This window comes from Diorhabda sublineata, chromosome 8, assembly GCF_026230105.1.
Source record: "Diorhabda sublineata isolate icDioSubl1.1 chromosome 8, icDioSubl1.1, whole genome shotgun sequence".
Taxonomy (NCBI): domain Eukaryota; kingdom Metazoa; phylum Arthropoda; class Insecta; order Coleoptera; family Chrysomelidae; genus Diorhabda; species Diorhabda sublineata.
The window spans coordinates 32,127,452-32,144,072 of record NC_079481.1 but is presented as its reverse complement, the minus strand read 5'-3'; the positions used below and the strand labels follow the sequence as shown (position 1 = coordinate 32,144,072).

The window sequence follows — 16,621 nt, the reverse complement described above, 5'->3', positions numbered from 1 at the left end:
AACGAGGAAAAATGTTATACCTTGACTAACAACTCTTTTTTTTTTTATTAAAAGGATTATAAATTTTGCTACCACTTTTACTAATTTACCACCGTTTATACGGCAGAAGAAAAGCAAAATTTCGAATAATCTGATTTTCATCTTCAGGTAAATAATATAGAAAAGAAGAAACTAAATTTTTTCATATAAAACATTCGAAAATATCTAAATTCAACCAACAAAAACCTTCTAATTTTAAGTTCAATGCACTTTTTATAATTATTTTATTCTAAAACAAAAATCATTTCACTCAAATATTAGTAAATATATAAATTTTTTTAATATTATATATTTTTAATAGATACAAGATATTTTTGAAAAAACTTTGTATATTATTAGATTTACAAATCGTGTTTCTTCACGAATTTCACTAATATACTAACTTATTGACATTTAAATTGTCAAAATTGTACTAATAAACATCAACTAAAAGTCAATTTAATGCGCAGCTGTCAATTTCACAGCCGACTCTACTAACAACTTTTTACATTTAATAAAAATTTATTTTTTAACTTTAACTTTGTACGCTACTGTATGTATTTAATCAAAATTCGTTACCACCCGGTAAACAATAGTTTATAATGATATAAATATATTACCTTCAATATTTTCGATACTTTTAAACTGTAAATCATATGTTCAAAGTTAATATGATATAAAACAATTCATTTAACCTCCTAGTTTTATCACCACATGCTTTCGTTTCTTATGTTCAATAATAAATTCTTCTCTTTTTAATTTAAAATCGACTCTTCGATTGTTCTAAATAAGCCTAATATTTGTCTATGTAAAAACTAGTCGTTGCCGATTTTATCCCAACGCGAATATTGTCTATGTGCATTAAAATTGAATTCTTCTTCAATTTCTTAACCCATCTTTTTATATGTTTATCTGAACCACGTAATGCAAACATTCCATTTTCCGTATGTCTAACTTAAACAAATTAAAAAAGAAAATGCAGAAATAGTAAATATTTATAATCTCTTCACGACTTATGAATACAGTCAATAACCCGTATAATAGCTTGCAAAATTCTAATATTCTCAAGTCAACAAAAAGTAGATTTATCTGTCGTAAATCATTTTTTTTTTCATTGTGTGTGTATGCTATCTATAAAGTGAATTTAAAACGTATTTAGAAGGTGAAAAATAAAATCAAGCAGGCTTATGTCAATACAAACGATTTTATCAGCGATTTCTTAACCTAGATAACCAGTGGCGGCGAAACCAAATATATCTATTATTTGTACTTTATCAACGTATATATCCACTGGACTATCTTATCCAATTCAAATATTTTATTTAAGAGAACATTAGATAAAAAAAATTATTATTGGTACTCGTACACTGTAATAAAATTATAGTCAAATTCGTAAAATTTTAATAGATTTGATTGCGATAAATTTTGAATGTGTAAAGGTTAATAACATTTGGTAAAAAGAGCAATTTGTTGTTTTGAATTCATATGATAGTCGAATGTCATTGACCTGTTGTAGACAATGTAAATAATTATGAAAAAGTTTTTTATCTGTGATATCATTACCTGCGGCTGTAAAGACATATTAACCGATTTCAAAATGTAAATAAATTAACGTTTTTTTATGATTTCGTTTAATAATTTCCTGTTCCAAATAATTACCTATTCTTTCTCATTCGTTTGTAAAGATTATTAATCAATTTGACTAAATTCGAATTAAACTTGGCAACGCTGTTATTGAGCTAATAATAGTTTCTAAGATGGTCGATTCATATGTGATGTTCCGTACGTCATCCACAGCCAACTTTACCTCGTAAACTTTTGAGCGGGAATTGCGTCTTTAGATATATAAAAACAATCCAATATTTGAACTTATATTAATTTCTATTTGAAATTAACGGATATTTTAAGGATGAAAAATTAAAATAAAAGATTCCTAACCCTATAAATCCTTAAAGCAATAATTGTATTGTGGTATCACGTGACTGATGAAAACAGATTTGATTGGCTCTTCCCGTTTGCTAACGAAATTTCACGAACGGGTGTCAATAAAATTTGGTTAGAAGTATAAGTTTGACATAAGTAACTGAAATATCAACACGTACATCATGAAGATTTTCGAAACTCTGTCGGGATGAATACTATGAAAATGAAAATTTTTATTAATTGTATACAGTGGTTTTGAATATATTTTTAGTTTTATGTTCATTAGCATCGATTATAATAGTGACTTAAGTGTTAAAACTTTAGTAATAAATTGAAAATAATATGGTTGGATTTGTAGCTTGCAGCTGCTCTAACACTCATAAAAATATATAATGATGATCACTTTTTACAGGTAAGTTGTTTTTTCTTTATTCTTTCTAGCTTTTATTAATTTCAAATATATAAAATCGAACTTTTCATATTTTGATAAATAACAAGGTTAAGACATAGGCGTACCTACCATAATGATAAAAATAAATAGTTAAATTGTTTTTAATTTTCCCGAACATAATCAAAAGAACAAATCATATGAATTTGACACCTACAAGAAGTGTATCAACATTTCACTGATAAATATTTTTAACTAACCTCAAAGCTAAAAGTTAAATGTCAGTCACTTGCTCTTAATATAATAATTATCAAGATTTTTGTTATTTTTTTTATAATTACATCTGTAGGTTTGAAATAATAATCCTACAGTATTAAAAGTATCAGTACTTCACCTCACTGCCTCGCCTAAAGCACAAAACTGCCATAAGTTTTGATCGAGTATCGATATATCAGTTGAATAAAAAAAATAAATGTTTTAAAAGGTACAGCGGAAGCCGTATGACCAGGACCACGACCAGTATTCACGACAGAAACAACTTTTTATAAACGCATGTAGAAAAGGCTTTTGATATTAAAAATTCTCATAGAACAAGTAATTTTGATTCCAAAATAATTATAAATACAGTAGATTTCGTGGCATCGGTTAATTACAAATTGGAACTGTGAAATGCTCTCCTGTATAATTTGTAAATTTTGAGATAAATACAGTTTTCTTACGATATGTATTATTATTAGAAAATTAAGAAAAGTATTCTTGAATTTTTAAAACTTTACATTCAGTTTCATTTGTAAAAATAAATTTAATTGGAATTGTATTATGAAAATATTATTTTCTCCAAAAAAAATTATACAGCACGCCTATGGTGAAGCGAATATTACCGTCCGCCATATGCACCCAACTTTAGTTAATTGCTCCTTCCTTTTAATTTTTAATTCAATAGTTGAAACTTTCCGATTAATTCATATTTTGAATTTAAAAAAGTATCTCGTTGCTGATTGATGAAATTATCTCATCAAATAACTTGTAAATACTAAATATCTAACTCACTTATTCAAATGTAATTTTCATTATGTATAACTCTTTTCATCGGTGTTTAAAGCTGATTATTTTCTAATGATGATAGTCCCTGATTATAATAGAAAATCAGTTTAGTAGATAGTGAAACAAAATTACACTCTATACGTATACATTGAAGAAAATATTTTAATTGAATTAAGATGAAATAGTGGTAAACAATTTAGTAAGAGATTGATTGGAAACGCCAAACATCAAGTTTGTGAATCAGCCTTACAATCCAGCTATACGTATTCAACTATATACGATGTTGTCAAGTTTAACTAGATTTTGGAGTAAATCAGGTTCAAACTTTTTGTAATTGTTCAAGATATTTGTTGTCGCATTTATCCCATCACGTTTCTACTACAATCTTACAAGAATTTTATTGTCATTGAGAAAAATTTGATACATTTTTATCAATTATCAAGATGACGAAAAAAAAAGTTCAGGTAAAGTTTGAGCTCTTAATATCAATATAGTGATTTTTTATTTTCAATTTGCATGGAAAATTAAAGGTTTTTTTGAAATATTTTATTTCTTTTTATTACACAATAATTCGTTGAAATACATAAAAATTCCTGTGTAATTTTAATGAGAAATAAAAAAATCACGATTGATATTAAGAGCTCAAAGTTTGGATAACCTTGGACGATATTTTCGTAGTAGCTAAAAAAAATTTGTTTGTCCCACCATAATATTCATAAGATACACTTTTTCCGAATTCTGTTCATACTTTATATCGTTTGCTACAAAATAATTTTTGTATAGCACGCCTATGGTAAAGTGGAGATTACCGTCCCCCATATGCACCGAACTAACTTTTGCTTATTACTCCTTCCTTTAACTTTTAATTCAATGGTTAAAACGTTCCTATTTATTTATATTTAAGTCTGACATATTTACGTAGTACTTGAATCATTTTAATCGACAAACGTCAAGTTTATGAACCAGCCTTAAAATCCCGCCGTACAAATTCAACTATACGCGATGTTGTCAAGTTCAATTCGAATTTAGAATATATCGGATTAAAACTTTTTGTAATGTTTGTATAAAAAAATTTATTGTCATACTTATTCCGCTAGGTTTTCACTAGAATTTGTTTCTTTAGGTTTCATCAGTAGGTTTTCGACGATATTGTACGTATATATTTCAAAAGATCGTTGTTTATATTTTAAATTTAAAGTTTTCCAAAAAAAAATTAGGTTAGAAACTTGATTCCAAATGGTGAATAAAACAATAAATTGATGACTAAAAAACTACTCTATGTTCTTATCAATGTTAAAATGTAAATATTTCATATTTAAATTTATGGAATTAAATTTCTAGTTAAAAAACTATACTACAATTACTAACCGTCATCGCATGAAGCTAAAAATTTGCCATTACTGCTAAAGTCCATATCCAAAACCTTCCCAGTATGCCCCTTCAACGAAGTCAAAATCCAAGGATGACTATAGACGTATTTATCATGCTTTCCTGTCCATCTACTTTCGGCAATCTTCTTCTTCCTCTTCCCACCTTGAGACTGGTCTTTTTTCTTCTCGGGATATACCGTTAATTTGTCGCCTGCAGCATACAAAATACCATACAGTCATTCAAGTTCCATGACTGACCGTTTCATACTACATACATTCTTTATAACATAAAATAAAATCGCTTTTACAAGCCAAGCATAAAAGTAGATTCGTTATAAATAAACCGTTTTCTCAGTGTAAAAACTTGTTTTCGTATTCATAAAATAATTTATACAAATCTTTCATGAAACACACACTATACTGACTAATATTAGTTGCATTTTTTTATACAACGTTTTAAAATCAAATTTACAATTTATTTTTTGATCTTGAATTAAATAAGATAATATTTATGCAAGTAATACTCTTATTTTATTTTTGACGAAACCGCTACGTAATAAAACGCAAAAGCAGATTGCATAAACAAATTTTTGTAAGGTTAAGAGGTTAAAAATAATTTAACTACAAATTAATTCAATTATTTCAGTCATTTAATTCGCTAATATCATCAATATCAGGTATTAAATATATAAAAATAAAAGTCTTCGTTCATTCTTTATACTGTTCAGCGTTTTTGTTTTACAGTGTACTTTTAAATCGGCTCCACGTGGTTCCGTTTGTTGACCTAGTACACATATCCAAATGGAAGCAATACATTTTAATAAAATGTGTTATAAAAAGTAAAAAAAAATATCATTTAGTTATGTAATTTAGAAAAAACTAATTTTAAGTGAGGTAATCTCCAATATTTAATGATTAATTTATATATTTCCACGAACTCAATATTTAAAGAAACAGTTAACAGTGAATATAAAAAATCTTACTTTTCATATTTTCTCTAACCTCTTCTTCTTTAAACAATTTAATTACGTACATGATAATTAAAACACTTAAACCGATAAGTACCGTAAAGACTAACACGTTATTTGTTAGAAAATCGTACCAAACACTTTCCATTTTCTTATATATATATCAAAATTTTCGACAAAAATTTACGATCGACGATTCTATGAGTCACAACACCACGAGGTCCGATCATACACTTCTCGCAACTGTACTTTCCAGCCAACTGACAACTTAGCGAGACTGATCGTTGAATGCAGCGGAGAGAAAGGCGCCAAACTTAAATTTTTATAAGAATAACTGACTTTAATCATGACTTTCTACTGAGCTACCCACGGAAAATATATAGTGTATAATTCAGATACACGTACAACTATTTACTGATCGATTTTCTTTATAAATATTTTTTTTATTACCTCTGCTAACGTGTCGTTATACGATCCCCTCCACTTTCTTCAGATAACATGGAACATCTAAAATACGACGCGAATTTTATCATCACTAATTGAAATGATTTAGAATTAGATTAATTGTCTAAATTAAATTGAACTTTTCAAATAAAATGAAACACGAACAGCAACGTAGAAACGTACAACCTTTCATAATGATAACAAGAACGTTTATGATAAACAACAAAGGTATAAAATGTTTTGCCAATGACTAATATTCTGGTCTGGACTTAACAATTTTTATCAGTTAGTAATAATAAACCAGTTCCTGTAAAGTGACGTAGCGATTTTAGTCATCGATACATCGGAATACCGTTTGTAGAGTAGTAGTATTGAGATAAGTCCTTTTTATTTAGTTACTGATGTAACGAAAAAAAAACACGTGGTCGTGTACGTTAGGAAAGCACATGACATCAACGAATCAGGGGTGTACTTCGCATATTTATATTTATGAAAGCAAACAATAATTTATTAGAAATGATTTGAAAGCATAATGAAAATTGTTCGATTTGTTAGTCAGTTTTTATTCAGAATAAAATAAAATATATATACAAAGATACTAAAAACATTTACCGAACTGAATATATGAAACATTAAATGTTAGATCTAAACGGATTCATAAATAAAAGTGAGATGGTTGAAAAACTTGAGTAATAAATATAAAGAATATCAAAATTTAAATAAAATTATTTTTGTATTACAAATATATAAATGATTGCATCTTCACGTATTATATTTATTTTCAATTGATATACCAGGTTAGGCAACCAGTTTTACGTATACGTCTACAAATTGCCTGCAATGTTTCAACAAAAATAGATCAGATATTTTAACTTCGCTAATTTCATAATAGAATAACAAAAAATAAATAATTAAATCAATATTTGGATAATTTGTATTACAAATATATAAATTACCGTATCTACTACGTAAATATTTATTCGCAATTGATATACGACGTTAGACAACCAGTTTTACGTATACGTCTACAAATTGCCTGTATTGTTTTAATAAAAATAGATCAGATATTTTTAATTCCAAAATTCCAAAATGATATAATAACTATAAATACTTATTAAATATATGATAAGTATCAACTTAAATCAAATTATATCGTATTATTGCAAACTTTGAATAATAAATGATTCAATACACATTAAACAAGCATTAATTTGTCCAAATGCATTGTTGTAATAACATTATATTAGTATTAATTTAATTGAATAAAGGTGCGTTTTCTGTCTTACGAGTTCTATATAAGCCAAAAATTGTGTCATATACTTTAGACCTACACTACCCGTCAAAAGTTTAGCCCAAACTCACATGAAATAAAATATTTCTATACCAAATTTTAGTTTTCACATTCACAACTGATCTATACACTATGCTTTCTTTAATTTCTTTTAAGACAAAAGTATTACCTAACCCGAACTTTTCGAATATTAATCAGGGGTGTAAAAGCAAATGTTATTTCCATATATTAACCTTTACTAAATATTATAATGTCCTGTATTGAATTATATAATTCATTTTGAGGTTAGGTTATCTTTTTAGGTCTAATTTCGCCCTTATTTAATTGGGTTACCTACTGACATACTTCTCATATATATTACTGATACTCTATCAAAATAACACTGATTCATTTCTTTCGAATATCCTGTATTGATAAACTGTTGTATAACAAAAAACTTTATAATGTTATTCAAGTTGTTATTGTCAAAATTTCAAGAAAATTAATGAAGTTTCATATTGTAGGAAATAAAACGTAATATTTATTATGTGTATTACGAAAATTAATTTTTATATCTTTTGTTCTTTATGTTATCAGTTTAATAAACAGCATTATCTTATATTTTTGCAATTTCAGCATTATTATTTTGTTTACCTATTAAATATTTTTTTAAATTTGAACCATCTGATAAAACTACACGTGCCATGAAACGACAACAACCTCTCAGATCCTTGATGATAACATTTACACCTACATTTATACATATTCATTTGTTCACTAGATATTTATCGTATCTTAATTTTCTCATTTCTAAATATATATATAAGATTATTTATGAGGTTATAATCACGAATTTGTTAGAAATATATCTAGTGCTACCCTCTATAAGTAAGAAGCATAACTATAATTTTAACAATTACCAAAGTTACTGTTTACTTTACATTAATTTCGAAGCAAATTAATATCATTTTAAATAATATTAAATAGGAAAAGATTGTTCCGACAATTTTGGTTTCTTTTACATTCGATAAATTGGTTGTTATAAAAATAACATTTAAATAATACGATTTGGGATACGACAAAATTGATGCCATCTAGTAGTGAACAGTATAATTAAAAGTTTCAAGCTTTTGCAGATTAAAGATTTATAATTAGTATAGAAATTCTCCTGTAGATAGCAGCTGTACGTTTCCAATGTATATATTAAGATTCGATTAGACAAAAAAGTGAAATTATTTAATTATTTCATATAAATATATCTAGTTTTATAACAAAATAATTAGAGGAAATACTTGTATTATTATTTTTTTAGTTATATTAATATTTTCATGTATATAATTACATTAGTATAACATGAAGTTATAATTTGTAAACACGTCATTTTCAATCCCACCACACCTTGATAATAATAGAAAAAACAACTAAAGAAAAAATGTTAATAAACCACGAATCAAAAATCTGAAGTTTCAAATTATTATTAAAAAAAAAACTCTCTACTTCACTGTGATAATATTTTGTAGGTAGGTAAGTGTATTTTCATTGTACCAGCTGTAGATAAAAATTTTGTTTTGATATAGTACAAAAAAATGTCAAGTTCAGACGCGCTACTAGATAATGCAATAGAAGCCGCTAAAAAAGCAGTCCAATTCGATCAACAAAATGAACAAAATATAGCAGCTTATTATTACGAAGCTGCAGCTAGATTATTAACACAAGTAGCTAACAGTACAGAAGATGTAGACAAAGTGAGATCCCTTAATCAAAAATCCGATCAGTATAAATCGAGAGCTGATGAATTGATGAACAAAGTTCCACAAGAACATAAAACCGTAGATGAAAATGGAAGCAAATCGAGGTTAGGATAACTCAACATCTGTGAGACGTAAACTAACAATTTGTTGTAATAGGTTGAGACAATGTTATTTCTTATTGAACCAAGCTATTGAAGAAGATGAAGCAGGGGATAAAGAGGATGCTATTGATTTGTATGCCAAGACAGTTGAGTATATTTCGCAATTTCCTGATTTAATGCAAGGGGAGTTGAAGAATCTTGCTTTAATGGCTTTAGATAGAGCCGAAGAACTAAAAGGTACTTGAATAATTCATAATTTCCTCTAAGGTACAAATAAGTTTATTTCATAAAACCCTTTTTCGTAACCAATTTTGTTATTTAATATCCAGACTTATTATACGCCATGTTTTGGATATGTGTATATTTTCATTATTTTTTTTTTATATTTCGCAACACTGACTTGAAAATCTGTGATTGCTATATTCTTTCTTAATATTTTTTTGATAAAGAATATGATTAATGTTTTTTTTGTGCGGCTCTGGGACTTGGAGAAAGTTGTATCGATGAACTTGCCCTCGAACCCATAGCGGACCTATGAACTGAAACAATAAACATGATTTTTTCGCACTTTTTATTTGAAATAAAATTGTTTCTTAATATTAAACCCCATATGGCGACTAAAATGAACAAACTGTTGGATTACAGAGAAATAACATCGAATTTGGTTCGCACTTAACATGTTAAAACGATTTTTTGAATATCAGAATTGAGATTGTGAACTTTTAGTTTGTTCTTTCTTATTTTGGTGGTTTTCGTATTCTTTTTGCTTTTTTTGAATTTACAAAGCTTTTTAAGCCAGTATTGAATATGCAGATGGATACATTAGTATTAGGGGAAAGTTTTGCTTTTGAGGTTATGTTTGTTTATTTTAAATTTAAGTGATTTTTAGTTTGTCTTTTTCTAAAATAGGTTCTTTATGTGGAAAAAAATGTTTTTTTATATTATTTTATCGAAAACTATTGAAAAACAATTAGAATATTAGTTAACTATAAAAATATAACCTACAAATGCGGAATTGTCTGGTTTCGTTGATTCCCACTGTCGTTTAGGTATAAAAAAAGAAACATCACCACCTAGTAGTGAAACTTCACCAACTAATAGCAAACTAGTTCAACAAAGACCATTTATTAACCCTAAACCACAATCTAATAACGCGAATTTTTTAACTGCAACTGAGGGCGGATATACAGACGAAGAAAAATTGGTACTTTTACATACATCAAGGATTAATGGAAGGGACTATGTGCCATTTATGAGTATAGATTTATCAGAAAGGTTAGTTATAGCTTCATTAACTTATATACAGGGTGAAACTCACCGGCCAAAAGCAAACTGTACATATACATATAGTAGAATCGAAATTTCGTTATGACTAATATTCCAAAGGTCGGTCTTTTACAAATTGGTAATCAAAAAAGAAATTCAAGTTTCTCAATTTTGTTTATTAGTATTTATCCCTCTTCTTTTATTGTTGATTCATCTAATTATGTCATAATTTATCAGGTTTCAATACTCGATACCATTTTCTGACAAAGACGGTCATCTAAAATTATCACCGAAACAGAAAAGGGATTTTTATAAATTCGTAAGACCGGAAGAAATATGTTCCGACCCTTGTATAGTGTACCGTTCCGTTCCAGATTATTTGAGTATAAAGCAAACTGTGATATCAGATTGTTCCTTCGTAGCAAGTCTAGCTGTTAGTGCTTCCTACGAAAAAAGGTAACGCAAATTTTATTGAAACTAAATATATAAACTTACTTGCTTAGAAATCGGTCCACTGTAAACTTTAGACTTAAAAATTTGTTAAATATTAAAATGATTACTTAAATCAAAATTGGACTTTGTCTGCGAGCTGTTGCTCAGCGGTTCGATGAATGTGCCAGCGTTTTGACGAGACTGTATCCTTTCATAGGCGACTTGGAAGGCGATTTACAACTCCTGGCCACTAAAACAACTGCGATTGGTCCAAAACAGGATCATCTTAATCGGACGTTGCTGTTTTGAAAAGCGGAGTGCTTATGGAGGTGCAATTGCTATAGAAGCACGAACCAATCCTGTGTTGGGGCCACCGTACAGCTTTGACTTGAATCCAATGAAAAAAATCCCACAAAAAACAATAGACAAATCATTTATATACCTAAATAAAATTCAACAAAATTCTAGAATAAAAAGAAACACAAGAAATACTGTAAATAAACCGCCTGCTATAATAAGAAGTTCTAAAAGGGAACATCAAAGGCACAGTTAAAGTCAAAAGATTTACAGTGTGCCGATTTCTGTGCACGCAAGTATAGTTTGTGAAATTATGCGATAGGTTTGGTAAAAAATTGGTAACCGCAATAATATATCCTCAATCGAAAGATAAAAAACCAGTTTATAATCCTTTCGGAAAATATATGATCAAGTTACATATCAACGGTATCCCGAGAAAAGTGATAATAGATGACAGTTTACCTATAGATCGATACGGAAGATTGTTGTGTTCCTATTCGGCTAATCGAAACGAATTTTGGATATCTTTGTTGGAGAAAGCGTACATGAAAGTTATGGGCGGATATGATTTTCCCGGTAGTAATAGTGTGAGTATTATATATTATTGATTATTGAGCGCTAGGGGATTTTTCATTTATCGCTGGTATACGCTGTCTTTAACTTAGTTAAACACTTCACACTACACTTAACTAACTATAATTTATTCAAAACCTTCGGTTACTTTTCCATTTCGTTCTGTTTATTATAAATTAATTAACTCCGCTTAACAAACTCGTTTATATATACAAAAGGAAATTCTCATAAGTTCTAGAAAATAAAGAAACAAAACAAATAAATGACGAGACTTTTCTAGAAATTAGTTCAAAAGGTAACAATGTAAACAAATATGATAGAAACATATATATATATATATATATATATATATATATATATATATATATATATATATATATATATATATATATATGAACAAACATCAGGGACAGGACCGGCATCATGTCTGGGACGAGTTGCGAATACAAATATGTTTTAGAATATCGATCTCCACGCCTTAACCGGTTGGATACCTGAAAGGGCCGCGATAAAAAATAATCCCGACTTCAACAAAGACGCTGTTTATCAAAAAATAGAAACAAGATTGGCCAAAGGTGACGTGTTAGTTTCTGTAGCCACCGGAGACATGTCGGATCTCGAGGCCGAAAGAACAGGACTGGTATCCACTCACGCGTACGCTGTCATGGACGTACAAACGATCGATGGGGTAATTATACGTAGAAAAATAAATAAAATTTACGAATTGAAGTTTTTTTAGGTTAGGTTATTCAAGTTGAAAAATCCTTGGTCGCATTTGAGATGGCGTGGAAATTATTCGGAATTGGATACGCGACGTTGGACGCCCGAATTGCAGAGAAGACTCAATTTCGATCCTTCCAGCGCCGCTCAATTCGACAACGGAGTATTTTGGATCGATTACGATAGTCTCTGCAAGTTCTTCGATGTTTTTTATATGAATTGGAACCCGGAATTGTTCAAACATACATATTGCATACACCAGTAAGTAAAATCAATTAAAATATTTTACAGATTAATATTATCAATCTTTATTTCGTTCAAAACGATTCTGGTTGCGACACACATTAAAAAAAAAATAAAATTACGTCATTTCAACGACTCTTCAAATGTTTTTTATCAGTTTACTTGACTTGACACTGACATCTGGTGTGACAGTTGACAGATATCTAACCTATTTGGAAATGACAGTTGATATTTTCTTACATTTAATCGTCAATTTAATGCTTTATATCCTTTATTGTTTATTGACAAACTACATTTTTATTGTTGACTTCATTAGTCCAATTTTTGACGCTGTATGGATTGAAAATGTGCGTTTACCTTGATTTTTCGATATTTGACAGTGTTGCCAATATTAAATAGCTTACGACTGACATTTCGTATGACATTTGACATATAATTACTCTTCCAGAACGACATTTGATGTTTTCTGGCGTTTACCTCACTTGACATTTGACATATCATTAAAATTTTTATTTTCATGATTGAAAATGAACATTTGACTATTTTTTGACTCTCCCTGTACGAATTAAAAATGTCTGCTTCATTTGACGTTTGATATTTGACAGTCTTACAAATATTCAACAGTTTCCGATTGAAATTTAGTATGACAGTTGACATAATTCTTCTTCGGAAATGAAATTTGATATATCATTGAAATTTTCATTTTCCTTTTGAATTATTTCTAAAAATATTGGTTTATTTTTTGACGCTCCATGTACGAATTAAAAATGTCCGTTTCACTTGACATTTGAAAGTATTTCAAAGATTCCTCAGCTTACGACTGACATTTGGTGTGACAGTTGACAGATGATGTTCCTATTTCGAAATGAAATTTGATTGTTGACAGTTGATATTTCACGTGACTTTATTCAATTGTCAAATTAATGTTTTTTTTTTCGGTTTTGATTAAAAACATCCGATACACTTGATGTTTCGTATGTCACTAAATTTTTCACATTCCATTTTGTTTTTCTCCTAATCCCCTGTATGGATTAAACACTCCCGTCTCATTTGACTAGGGATATTTGACATGTTACGGAAAATTCAACAGCTTACGATTGACATCTCGTATGACAGTTGACAGATAATTACCATAATCCGAAATGAGATTTTATTCTTGACAGTTAATTTTTACTAGCGTTTATTTGACGTTTGACACATCGTTGAAGTTTTAATTTTTTACTTTTTTCGTAATTAGTTTATTTTTGACGCTCCCTGTATGTATTAAAACAATGCGTTTCAATTGATGTTTGATATTCGACGGGTTACTAAGATTTAACTATATCTGACATATCGTATGACAATTGACAGATAATTACACTTCAAATGATGTTTGATTGTTGACAGCTGATATTTTCCCGTATTGATCGAAAACATTCGCCTCATTTGACGTTTAATATGTCATTAAAATTTTTATTTCAATTATTAAATGTTTTCTTATAATAATTGTTTTCATGTGTAACACTTTTTTATGGATTAAAAATTTCAATTGTATGGCAGTATTACTAAGATTGAACAGCTTATGTTTGACATTTGACAGATAATTACCCTTAAATGTTATGTTCGATTATTGACAGTTGACAGCGTTGTTGTAACATGTACAGTATGTTTATTCTTTCAAATATTACTAGTAATCACAACAGCAATGATTATGTAGACTTTGTCCAAGTTTTTTTCAACCAATTTTTATATCATCTATGATCATTTTTCTATTTATAATTCCCAATTATTTCTTTGTAACTTTGAAATTATTGTAACTTGACTTTTGACATTTGAAATATGACAGATGACAATTTTATATAAGATTCAACACGTATGACATTTGATATATGTATTTACCGTGTTATTTTTGATCCCATATGGCATATAATATTTTCGAAAACTAGTTTTTTTGTAGTGTTTTATTGTCATCAATGATACTGTCTATTTCTATACCCAGATATCAAATTGTAGATCTTGGAACGCAGGGACGGGTCCAGTAAAAGATTTATATAGCATATCGGAAAATCCACAATTTTCTTTAGATGTACAAGGCGATGGAGCCGGCGCTGTATGGTTACTATTAACAAGACACATCACAGACATCGACGATTTTAGAGACAACAAAGAATATATAACACTTTTCGTTTACAGGGGTGGAAAAAAAGTTTATTATCCTTGTAAGTAGACAGGGTGATATCACCATCATGTTTCCGCTTCAAAATATTATTTTATATTTATTGCAGTTGACCCGCCACCGTACATAGATGGAGTTAAAATCAACAGTCCACATTATCTGTGTAAAATTTTATTAAATTCAGAATCTAATAGAAAATTTACAATTGTCGTTTCTCAGTACGAAAAATCCACCACGATATATTATACCTTAAGGGCTTATGCGACTTTACCCTTCCGTTTGAATAAAATAATTGATCCCTACAAATACGAACAAAGGGTAAGGGTTACAGTATGTATTTACGGTACGGTCCATGGTAAAAAACTCGTTTGCAGATTACCGGCGAATGGAAGGGCATTACAGCAGGGGGATGCCCGAATCATCCTCTCACTTTTCCTAATAATCCCAAATACTGCCTCGATGTCGATTCTAAATCCGATAACAATCATATTTTAATAGAATTGAAGGGTCCCAAACAATACCAAATGGGATTCGAAGTTACCATACAGCAACTCAAAGATGAATCCGTTACCGCCCCGTTTAGAGCTAAATCATCGGGATCTTACAGGTAATGTATTTATCCCGTTTACAATCTAAAGGAAACCTCAGGTTCTTATTCCAGCCTCTAGTCCTTGTCTTTTACACAGTTTTGATGGTTAAGGTGCTATTTTTTCTAATTTAACAGATCTGGATACATCGTTTTGGATCTACCAAGCATACCTGCCAGTGTTCTACGGATAATTCCTTCCACTTTTTATCCGAATCAAGAAGGGCCTTTCATACTCAACGTTAAGTCAACATCACCAATAAAACTTTTCAAAACATAAAGTTAATAACTTGTTGTTTGAAATAAAAAATATTTATCTGGGATTAAACAAAATTTACGGAAAATTTTTAATTTTTGGTAAATTAGCCGTCCTCTAGTTTTATCTGTTTATTCTGATTCTTTATTTATTGTTGCTTGTTTGTCGTACTATGTACTCTATTTATGAATCAAAGGAAATTACAAAGGACCAGTTTTATTGATGTAGTGGTAATAAACGGTGCTTTTATTCGATATTAAAAATTCCAATTTCAATATAAAGAATACTATTTTCCAGTAGTAGATACATGAATAATTAATGCGCATCAATAAATCAATACATACTTTGATAATGTTATTTTTATGTATATCTACTATACAAGTGTAGTATTTGAATAAATTAAAAACAAAAAAAAATTGAAATCATTTTCTAGTGTTGACATATTCATTTGAATGAACTTTGCCTTTCGATGTTATATAGATTGTCCCATTATCAATTTTTATGCAATCATAATATGTAGGGATTTATTAGTCATCTAGGGTACATGGAAAACAATTTACTTATATTTTTTTTGCATATTTTGCTTAAATATTCAATCATTTTATACTGTTTTCTGCTAGTTTGTTGAATTTTGTGAGTTTATTAAATATATTTAATTGTTTATATATTCGCAAATATAATTTTTTATACAAACTTGTGTTTTATTTCATAACTTACGAAAAATTAAATTATCTAAAAAAATAGTTGAAGTATATAGAAGAATGTAGCAAATACCATGTAAGAATAGAAAAGTAGCAGAACAGAGAATTTCTCAAA

General features: G+C 28.8%; 2 protein-coding genes across 5 annotated transcripts in view; one reads left to right on the top strand and one right to left on the bottom strand.

Annotated features, from left to right (window-relative positions):
• LOC130448201 (transducin beta-like protein 2) overlaps positions 1–6,361 on the bottom strand; it is a 60,970-nt gene extending 54,609 nt beyond the window's left edge. The window contains exons 1-2 of one of the 3 annotated variants that reach the window (XM_056785468.1): positions 6,162–6,361; positions 4,742–4,954 (exon numbers count right to left, since the gene is read on the bottom strand). In XM_056785468.1, the coding sequence (XP_056641446.1) occupies positions 4,742–4,787 (46 nt within the window). In that variant the 5' untranslated portion in view covers positions 4,788–4,954; positions 6,162–6,361. The other 2 variants (XM_056785469.1, XM_056785467.1) reach the window with 2 other exon arrangements.
• A 2,234-nt stretch (positions 6,362–8,595) lies between these two features.
• Positions 8,596–16,621, top strand: LOC130448200 (calpain-7-like). 2 transcript variants are annotated; one of them, XM_056785465.1, is made up of 12 exons: positions 8,596–8,949; positions 9,003–9,280; positions 9,333–9,514; positions 10,327–10,552; positions 10,781–10,999; positions 11,595–11,859; positions 12,306–12,533; positions 12,585–12,826; positions 14,801–15,006; positions 15,073–15,281; positions 15,338–15,570; positions 15,688–16,621. In XM_056785465.1, exons 2-12 carry the CDS (start codon positions 9,012–9,014, stop codon positions 15,827–15,829), a joined length of 2,421 nt encoding a protein of 806 aa, XP_056641443.1. In that variant the 5' UTR covers positions 8,596–8,949; positions 9,003–9,011; the 3' UTR covers positions 15,830–16,621. The 2 variants fall into 2 exon arrangements, with proteins under 2 accessions (XP_056641443.1, XP_056641444.1); XM_056785466.1 differs by having other exon boundaries at positions 8,613–8,945.

What these genes read in the sequence shown, in the direction of transcription:
- LOC130448200 (XM_056785465.1), top strand. Translation starts at nt 9,012, where the DNA reads ATGTCAAGTTCAGACGCGCTACTAGATAATGCAATAGAAGCCGCTAAA. An exon ending in GAAAATGGAAGCAAATCGAG is followed by an intron (nt 9,281 to 9,332) that starts GTTAGGATAACT and finishes TTGTTGTAATAG; the next exon opens with GTTGAGACAATGTTATTTCT. An exon ending in TAGAGCCGAAGAACTAAAAG is followed by an intron (nt 9,515 to 10,326) that starts GTACTTGAATAA and finishes ACTGTCGTTTAG; the next exon opens with GTATAAAAAAAGAAACATCA.